The sequence below is a fragment of the Phlebotomus papatasi genome, chromosome 3, assembly GCF_024763615.1.
Source record: "Phlebotomus papatasi isolate M1 chromosome 3, Ppap_2.1, whole genome shotgun sequence".
In the NCBI taxonomy this organism is placed as follows: Eukaryota; Metazoa; Arthropoda; class Insecta; order Diptera; family Psychodidae; genus Phlebotomus; species Phlebotomus papatasi.
In genome coordinates this window covers 30,382,287-30,392,504 of record NC_077224.1, presented here as the reverse complement: position 1 = coordinate 30,392,504, position 10,218 = coordinate 30,382,287, and the positions used below count along the sequence as shown (strand labels likewise).

Sequence of the window (10,218 nt, the reverse complement as noted above, 5' to 3'; positions counted from 1 at the left end):
GAATTTCCACTTCAATCTGGTATACTCATCTTTAGGTAAAATCTTTTATGAACTACTTTAAGAAAATTTTATATTTTTTGGTATATTCAAGAAATTACTTAAAACAAGAGACGCCACCGGTATTTCACAAAACTTCTTCTTTTTCTTTGCTTTTTGCGTTGCATTGACAATTTACTACGCTATAAATAATTCGAGATAATATGACAGCTGTGCTATAAACGATCTGATTCAGCGCTGTTGCTCCTTGAAGTTGGCCGAAGGTCAGTCGAATGCGAGTTTGTGACTGCGGGCGAAGAAAAGTCGTTTCAAATTCATTTTTTTTTGTTTAGATTAAAAACAGAAAAATTGGTAACCTTGATAGAGAATTTATCCCTCCAAAGTCCATATACATATCAATTGTATGTAATATTGATTGTGAAAGAAGTTGTGTGATATTTTAATAATTGAAATGAACATCTCTAAAAAAAATATCATAATTGTTATTGATATTGGCGGTGAAAGTTTTTACTTCCATTTTTTTTTTCTTTTTTTTATATAATAAATGGTTATGGAAGAAAACAAATCTGTTTTAATTCTGAGTTTCCCTTTATTGCATACCATCACTAAGATCACTAAATTTCACTAAATTCTATTTAATTTGAAGCCAACCGCCTATGATGAAACGCAAAATCTTTGGTATGATTGAATCCATTGGATCAGAGAGAGGTATAGTAAGATTTGATAAATATCCACCACTTTAGGGCTTAGCTATTGTGCACACGATTCTCTTTGACCATAGAAAGAAGTTGCAGCATAAGCATGGCCTGCAGCTTATCCAAAGGATCCATAAAACCACGCTGAAGCCATTTTGGGATAGTGGTTCGGGCATGACTAAATCCCAACTTATTCAAAATATAATCAATGCCATAAGGCTCAATAGATTTACCAGCCCACGATAAAAGACGTACAGTTGGCTCCAAATGCCATGTTCGACAAACAAATTCACGCCAATCTTTCAAGAAGGCCTCCATATCCATTTTATCAATTTTCAACGTCTTTTCCTCACTCACTGTGATATTTGATGATGAATTTGAAGCATTCGACGAAGTTGAGGTACCAGCTAAACCGACACCATTTGCCAAACCTAGTATAAAAAAAAATAATTAGTTTGATATTTTTTTTTCATAGTAAATTCAGAGCAATCTATGATTTTGAAACAATCTTATAATTAAAGATACATCTTAGTAAGCTATAAATACCTATATAAATATAACTTGTACCTTCTTGGAACATTCCAACTGCTGCATCACCATCAGCAACTTTTACAGTATCAGGAGATGTAGTAGATTGTGAAGTAAGGTTTGAATTGACAGGAAGAATATTTGGTGAAGCTGATCTTGCATATCCAGCTGCTGCGAGTACCTTTTCCTTTTCTTTAAGATACGTCGTTATTAGATCGTGCAGAAAAAAGAAAGCATCAGCATCTACTGTCACAAAGATATGATCTTCAAATTCTGTGATGAAACTGCACTCCACCACAGGTTTCTCCTCCTGATTGGACTCCGGAGTTGCAGCTCCTTGAAGATGTTCTGTCTTGAACTGCAACCTAAGACTTGGCAGAGCAAATATCACCTCACGATTATGATTGGGATCTTGTAGCTTAGGTTGTGATCCTCCTACGGCACCTCCAGACCGCACTTTTTCAATTGAATTTGTATTGGGTTCCGGCTTTTCACGTTCCAGCACCGGAAATCGATCTACAGAGTCTATCTCACTGTTGGCAAAAGCATAGTGAAACCATTCATGAAGTGTCTTGAACTGTGGCGGAAAGATTATATTGCGAGTCATCCGACAGACAGTAGCCATTGAGTGATTTTGTGGCTGAGCCCTAGCACTCATTCCAAGACTAAATATTAATGTCTGATTTATATGCACATCATCAGTATTCTCAATCTGTTGAGCCTCAGTTGCAAAATTAATACATGGATCACGAAGACTAAACAAAGCCCAGGATTTGGATTTAAAGTTAATTCCATGGAAACAAGCTAATGAGATATTATTTCCATGCAATTCCATTGTGCCACCGAGAACTGTTCCAGAAATTGGCACGGCCTCTCCACTCATTGAGGACAAGCAAAATCCCAGGACTTGCTTTAGTGGCTTCTGCCAGTGTCGATGATGCCTAGCTTCTTGGGCACTATGCTCTCTTTGTGTACCAATTCCACTGTCTGTCACAGAGATCGTTCGTTTTCTAAATTGCATCTGACGCCTCTTAAGGCTACTTGTCCTGCCTGCAGTGGAAAATCTTGGCTCCAATGATGAAAATACCCTCTTTGAGGATTTGAATTGCTGTGAGAAAAACTCCTCAAGTTTGTAGAACATCTTGAGTAGATCAGCTGTTGTTGACTTCGATATTAGCACCTGAGTATTTTACAATAAAAATTAAATAAATGATTTATCCTAAACCGGAAGCAGAATCCTAAAGTGTTTGGCATTATCAACAGCATATCATTTTTAGACTTCAACATAGCAATTCTTTAGTATGTAATATGCAGAACAGATTTCAGATAAAAGTCCAAATTAAATTTAATATTATCATTTCAAATTATGTGATAAGAGATTATCTTTTTCAGAAAAAAAAAATTTCTTTTATTTATATTACATGTTATTCAAACATAGCAAGTGTGTATTAAAACACCTTACAAACAAAGCCTTCTATATATATATATATATATATTTTTTTTTTTTCAAAGAATATGTTTTATTACGGTGTGTTTCCTGGAGTGTTAAGCGCCTAGAGAGAGTAATATCTCTTGGAATAAATTAAATTAAAATTAACTTTTCAATTCTCAATGTGAGCTAATGTGCAATTTGGTTTGGAGCTGAATCTTCTGACCACCAATGGAAAAATTTTAGAATAACTGCAATGCATGCATTAAAGTTAAAAAATTAATAAAACGTACAGATTAATCTAGATCAGTTTATCGTATAGGTGACATTTTTAACGTGAGCAGAATTGGATTGCATGCTAATTTAATATGGAACTTATGTTGAGAGATGTTATTCAGTAATTTTGATTTTTTTTTTGGCAAAATATCTGGGATTTCGAGCAACTGCCAAAAAGATGATATGTGAGTGAATTGAGACCAGAATCTCCTCTGTAATTTTTGTCTATAACTTGACTTTATTGATTGTTCTGTAGCGTACATAATTTAGTTTATTTGTTTTAGTGGAATACGTTTTTTGATCACAGCCACTTTTGTGTTCATGTAATGAACTATAACTAATCAAACAATGATTGAATTTTGTGAGAACTTTCTTTTAAATGTTATTTTTAAGAACGTGGTCGAGTAAAAGCGGTCATATCACTGTCTGTGGGCTTTCTTTTTTTTTAATTATGCAACGTTATTATGAAAAAAAAATTTACACTAAAACGACAACGACGAAAAAGGCAGATGGCATAATCTGAGCAAAAATGATATTGGGACGAAATATAGATATAAATGGCCTCTATAATTATACCTAAATAATCATCAAAATTGATTAAGAGGGTCAGATCCAATATACACCGTGTTACACTATATATGAAAATTATAAAGAAAAAATTATTGAAGGCATTGTTCGTGAAGTTTTATTCAACTTTTAATGAGATTAAAATCAGTTAATCAGTTAATTAAAAAAAATCCATCTGACTAAAGGCAATTCAAGTGGATAAATTTAGTTCATTGCATCTGTAACATAGTAAAATGAGAGATGAAAATCAAATAAATATTTCACATATTTTTTCATAAATTACCTGCAACTGATCCCAGCTTAAATCTCCATGAATTACAGATGGTTTCTTAAGTCTTCCATCGGATGAACATTCTTTTGAATTTTCCCATTTATCTTCCATTGCAGCGTTAAGAGAGCTTATCCTTGTCATCAAAACACTCGTTCCCATATAATCTAATCTTAGTTCTAGAGCCAATAGTTTGACACTCATAATGTGATGTGGTTGACATCCTGGCTCTTCCTGAACTCGCATATGTGTATCAATTTTTCTTAGTTCAATTGTTCCACCCACAATACCACCCTTGGCGTCTAATGTGGAACTACCTAGGCCAATGCCCATGTATATATTTTTATGCCCAGTACTTCCAATACTTAGTCGACCATCACTTTGAAAGGCTTTCGTGAGCCAAACCACATTTCCCATCACATTGCCCATATTCATCTGGACATTTAGCTTCTTAAAATTCACCGCAAATAGTACAAGAGTTTCCCATGCTGTTACTTGATTGGGTTCTGACGGAGATGTGTTGGAATCCAAGCTAGAAGATTTTTCCATATCTTTCAATTTTACCCCAGACGACTTGGATGCCTCACCATCAAAATTTAAACGCAATTTTTCCTTGAGCAGAGGACTTCTCTCTGAAGACGAACCACCAACACTTTTTGTATATCCCTTACCCTCATCAGACGGTGTGAAATCCAAATCACCAGTACTAGTTTGGTGAACACTCAAATCACCCAAAAACAGTCGCCTAACTATACTGTGTCTGTACCAAGCCTTAGGGAATGCAAGAATTTCTGTAAGTCGTTTCATATCATACTTGAATTATGCACTTCCAATATCTACAATTGTTGAAAATCTAATTATCGCCTTTTGATCAGATTTTTTGTTTGTCAATGACTCATAATTCACTGTACGGGAACGTGTAAGATGGAATTTGACAAATTCCACATTTATACTCAACGAATCTTTACGTTCACTATCAGCTAAAGGTGAGAACTGCGCCTCTTTAATTCCACTTTTCTTTCCTCCATATGGATGAAAAATGTAGACATTGAAAAATGAAAAAAATGTAGACATTGATGTTTCTTTGCAAGTATCAATAAAAGTACCTACTAGTTGGGCAGCGGCGTCTACAAGGTACCATTCGTTGTGTTCTGTGAGCCAAATACGATCATTCATTGCCACCATGCGTGTGTAGATATCCAAAAGAGACTCAGTGTCTATTTTCATTGCAATCAAAGCTTCTGGCACTGGTGAAGATTGTAAATGGAGCTTACAGGCGCGTACCTCTAGTTCATACACGAGAAAAGATAGAGGAAAGCAATTTCCTGTATGACTATATTCTCGCGCGAGGCATTGAAATTTTGTCAAAAGGCGCCTCATCCTTTCATCAGCACTTATTAATGGGCTAGCATTTAATTCTTCGTCGAAGATATGAGTCCATACAGCTTCAATAAGAACAGCATCGTTGTGGTGAGACACACTCAGAATTTTTAGTTTGCACTCCCAAAGATTGAAAGGTTCAGCAAATTCAATGTATAGTTGAGTCATATTGTATAGGTGGGAGTTGAGAAGTTTCACCTAAAATTGATAAAAATGAAATGTTGAAAAAATTAAAAAATTACCTAATTATTTTTAAATTATATTTGCTTACCGCATTTTCAGTGTTGAAGTCATTTTCTCCCACGCTAGATATTGTATCACGAATAACCTTTTGAACTTGAGCAAATTCCAATTTATCCTCCAGTGCCTTCCATAACACACCATTTTGTACAGAGTATCCAATAGTTTCACTTCTCATGCATAGCACTGCTTTAGATAAATATTCAATTCGACGTTCCAGTGTAATATTTTCGGCATTCATTGAGGCTAAATTGTCAAGAATTTTTGCTGCTGACGAATGATGTCCATTGCGCTCATGATATTTCCACAGTAGGTCTGCCAGATGTTGATTATCTGGATACTTAGACAAGGAGTTGCTGAGGAACAAACCTAATGAGGATTCACTGACTCCCAAAAGTTCACCCAGCAAGCGGTGTGACAAAAGCCACTCATACACGGCTATGTGAAGAAGTATATCAGGAGTTTGAATCGCAAGAGCAACAATTTTAAATATTTGGGAATTGACATCTGCAATTTCAGTATTGTGGTGGTGTTCAGTATTTCCATTGATCTCCATATTGCAAAGTTGCTGATATACTTGCTCTAGCATCAGCTTTATTTCCTTGTAGCATTCATTGCGTGCCGAATATGCCATAAAACCTTCTCTGTCCTCCTTTGATTCTCCGTTTTTGTAGAAATGCAAAGCAGCCCCATTTATATCAATTTTTGAAGCACACACGGCACATAGCTCAATTACTCCTTGATAAAAATTGGCCGCAGTGAATTGTTGACATATGCTATTTAGTGGCAAATTTGGAGCTGCACCCTTGCAAAGTTTCAATGCAGTTATCAGCTTTTCATTCTTCTCTTCGTTATCGATACATGTTTTAGACATGAGTAAAATCTCGGTTGCCTTATGTGATACTGCCTCTTCATGGCTATATAGTGTAGGACATACATCTCGCAATTTAGCTGAGATGGAACCCACACTCGCATTATCATTGAGGTAAAAATTAATGAGCACAATAATGAGTTGTGAACATGTATCTGGACGACAAAGTATTAAATCTCGAAAGGTACAAGCAGCTAAAATATTCTGTTGTTCACGTGAAAGGCCACCAATAAGTATATGAAATTGGTGCTCACATATTAGTTTCCACAAAGCCACGACCTCACACGTATGCCGTATGAACCTGGTTAAAGCATCCAGAGATTTTTTTTCTTCCAGCTTTGCATCTTCTGCCATATTGTTAGGCCTTCTCAAATTATTTGCTGGAAGATATTGATAAAATCCTGTTGAGGATTGCGCAATGCTCTGACTTTGAGTACATACAGTACTGGCATTTGAATTCGCAGCCAAAAAAGCTTTAATAGCATAAAGATCACTTAGGATCTGCCCACAGTCTTGAAGTGTAATAGAACTCGTAAAAGACGCATTCTGTAAGAGACACCGACGCTTCCATATAGGAGAAAGTAAGCGAGATACATGTAGGTACAGTCCCGTATGTTTGTCTGAATACTGAAAATTGCTGCACATGTCTACGGCTTGGGATATTGTGAAGCTTGATTGGGTATTAAGATTTTGCACTGAAATAAAAATAAATAAAAATGTTCATTTGTTACCTCGTTTGTTGACGCTAAAGAAAATACACTAAAGTTAATATTTACATGAAGTGGAAGGCAACTGTGTTTGCTGCAGAAGACTTTGCTGAATGGCAGATGCTGGACGTGAAGTAAAAATTGTGTTGATTACCTGAGATCCTTGTTGTTCAGCAAAAGTGTTATTTGTGTTGTATTGTCCAGCTTGCCGATACTGTGCTTCTCCACCATATAAAAAAAATGCCTGTGTAGCCCAAATGGCCATCTCTGAATTACGTGATGCTTCTGTACACGCCAACATGAGGCTTGTGGCACAAGCTTCGGCCTCTGTCTGAGACTGAAAGTAAGCTTTTACAGCCTCATGATGAGGACCTCGACAGGCTGTCAATAATTGCTGCAACAGATCCATCGGTTTAAGTAAAGCTACAATATGTGCACCCTGATTTGTGAGCAGAACAATCTTAGTAGGTTGATAAGTTGCCCGCATAGGTGAGATGGTGAGATTGTGAGAATCTTTGTCCTTAACCTGAGCCAAATCACACACTTGTCCATCTAGTTGCATTACCGTTGAAGATTCAGTAAGGTAAGGCCGATGAGGAAAGGGTTCAGAGCTTAGAGACCATAGCAAATCCTGATCTTGCTGGGACGTTGCCACCATGAGTAGAGAACCATGGTGGTAAAAAGCCGAATGTACCTATTGGAAAAAACAATAAATTTAGATATTTTTTTCGAAAACTGGAGAAGGCAATGTTCCCAAGAGCAACCACTAAATTTTACAAAATTCTCTAAAAGTGAGTTTGTTACCTAAAGGTATTAAAAAAATTGAAATAAGACTGTTTTAGAAATTTGCCACTGCAATTCGGGAAGTTTTATTACCAATATTTTATAGATATATTTATAGTGAAATAATTTAAAAAAATCTCGAATAATATTACAACAGCTAATAAAATTTAAATGATATTGTGCAAGAGATCATAGGGCAATTACAGTAGAGTCTCGCTATAGTCCATATTTGGTTTCAAATTTGACACTATAGTGCATGTAATTTTTTAAAATTATCAACGATTTTTAGTATTGAAATTGCTCGACGGCTTTCACTTTCTTTGCGATTGTGGTACTTGTCTTTGCTCTCTTCATTGTGGATCACAATTATCACAACTACTTAATAAAGTTTGCCAAAAATATTAAAATAATTATGAATTTCGCATACTAAAAAACATAACCTAACTTAAAATCAGTGTTTTGAAATCGACGGTCGATAAATTGTGGACTATAGAGCGATGGCACATAGCGAGACTCTACTGTATATTGAAGTAATTCCGTTATCTTAAATAAAATAATAAAATAAAAATATAAACCGTAATAATTGCTTGTAGAAAATAATTTTCATGACAAAAAATTATATTTGCAAAATATGATGATCATGCAAAAATTATACCTGTCGTGGTTTCCCCACTTGAGTGTTTGGAGTGTATCCTGGCGGCAGGCGGATGTGCAAAAGATACAGTCCTTGCGGCTTTATAGATTCCAAGGTGCTCTTAGTAGTAAAGATAGTAGTTGTGGAAAAATAAAATCTTACACCAGACTGGGTTACAGCTATCAAGTGTAAGTGTGGACTGTCATCAAGGTTCAGTGGGCATATTACTGTGATATTTTTAAAAATTGTTGGGTCTACAGTCTTTACCATGTTCACTGCTGCTTGAATAATTTCACGATGTGTTACTCTTCCTACTCGTCGAATATTATCATTGTATTCCAGTTCCCATGCTTCGATTGCTCCTTTTTCAAATAGCACGTACAACATCTGTCGGCTATTATCTATAGCGATATGTGCCACGGCATAATTTTCAGAAAATATTTTAAGAAATCCTGGGACCATGTACGATACTAGGCTTTGTGAGTGGTTGACCTTCTTGCATCGACGTCCAAACCAATTGGATTCCGCTTGGTATTGTAACTCAAAAAGACTGCCATCACGTCCACCAAGAAAAATTCTACCATCAGCGGTGCCCTCAATTGCCATGATCGATACATTATCAGTATTCAAGACAAAGATTGGTCGACTGATATGAAGTTCCTCAAATGGTTTCACACCACGTACCGATCTATTTGGTGAGCAAACTGTTTTAGCAGAGTCTCCAAACATCACTCCCAAGATGACGATCTCAATGGGTGTGGTGAGAATAAGAAGATATTTAACATCGGCCACAAACACATTAGGTTTTGGTGTGACTAGGCCTACGCTAACGATAAGGTGATTAAGGCCATCAAAATATGCAACATCTCGGTCGTTTTCGTATGCCCAAATGAAAATGTCTGAATCAATAGTGAGCCATGCCCGGCCAATTTCGGGAAATAAACCCATCATGTAATGGCATTTAATGTTGTTTAAGTGCTCCAGAATCTCAGAAGGAATTGGTACTTTGTTGATAGTCGCAACTTGGTTAAGTTGCTTCATATTTACGACAGAGTAGAGACTGCCGTGTTGTGCGACTCCAGTCACCTAGATGATAATTTAGATTAGAAATAATTACTAATTTTCAATATACTAGCAATTATAATAATCATACTTTTTGTAAAATTATGAAAAATATTTGATTTATCTTATGTGTGTAAAATAGAAATTTTACAGACTTACCTCTAATAAACTAGAAGAACGGCATTGAAAATGTCGATCTATGAAATTTCCAGCAACTTCCAAAGAATTTCCACTTCAATCTGGTATACTCATCTTTAGGTAAAATCTTTTATGAACTACTTTGGGAAAATTTTATATTTTTTGGTATATTCAAGAAATTACTTAAAACAAGAGACGCCACCGGTATTTCACACTGTTTTATGTAAACTCACTTCTATCATTCTTTTTCTTTGCTTTTTGCGTTGCATTGACAACCCAGCAACGAAAGACGAATTTACTACGCTATAAATAATTCGAGATAATATGACAGCTGTGCTATAAACGATCTGATTCAGCGCTGTTGCTCCTTGAAGTTGGCCGAAGGTCAGTCGAATGCGAGTTTGTGACTGGGCGAAGAAAAGTCGTTTCAAATTCATTTTTTTTTCTGTTTAGATTAAAAACAAAAAAATTGGTAACCTTGATAGAGAATCTATCCCTCCAAAGTCCATATACATATCAATTGTATGTAATATTGATTGTGAAAGAAGTTGTGTGATATTTTAATAATTGAAATGAACATCTCTAAAAAAAAATATCATAATTGTTATTGATATTGGCGGTGAAAGCTTTTACTTCCATTTTT

At 35.7% G+C, this 10,218-nt stretch overlaps 2 protein-coding genes across 7 annotated transcripts; both read right to left on the bottom strand.

Moving 5' to 3' along the window:
* Positions 1-566: 566 nt before the first annotated feature.
* On the bottom strand, positions 567-4,567 carry LOC129807537 (bridge-like lipid transfer protein family member 1). 2 transcript variants are annotated; one of them, XM_055856880.1, is made up of 4 exons: positions 3,776-4,567; positions 1,260-2,400; positions 883-1,123; positions 567-605 (listed from the first exon to the last, which is right to left on the bottom strand). In XM_055856880.1, exons 1-4 carry the CDS (start codon positions 4,565-4,567, stop codon positions 587-589), a joined length of 2,193 nt encoding a protein of 730 aa, XP_055712855.1. In that variant the 3' UTR covers positions 567-586. The 2 variants fall into 2 exon arrangements, with proteins under 2 accessions (XP_055712855.1, XP_055712854.1); XM_055856879.1 differs by having other exon boundaries at positions 567-1,123.
* LOC129807521 (nuclear pore complex protein Nup154-like) lies at positions 3,006-9,417 on the bottom strand. Of its 5 annotated transcripts, none has more exons than XM_055856846.1 (5): positions 8,397-9,417; positions 7,028-7,652; positions 5,412-6,946; positions 4,867-5,338; positions 4,580-4,782 (listed from the first exon to the last, which is right to left on the bottom strand). In XM_055856846.1, the coding sequence occupies exons 1-5, from the start codon at positions 9,414-9,416 to the stop codon at positions 4,580-4,582; spliced, it is 3,855 nt and encodes a 1,284-aa protein (XP_055712821.1). In that variant the 5' UTR covers position 9,417. The 5 variants fall into 5 exon arrangements, with proteins under 5 accessions (XP_055712820.1, XP_055712821.1, XP_055712822.1 ...); XM_055856847.1 differs by having other exon boundaries at positions 4,580-4,777; positions 4,871-5,338; XM_055856849.1 differs by having other exon boundaries at positions 4,724-4,777.
* Between the last annotated feature and the right edge of the window lie 801 nt (positions 9,418-10,218).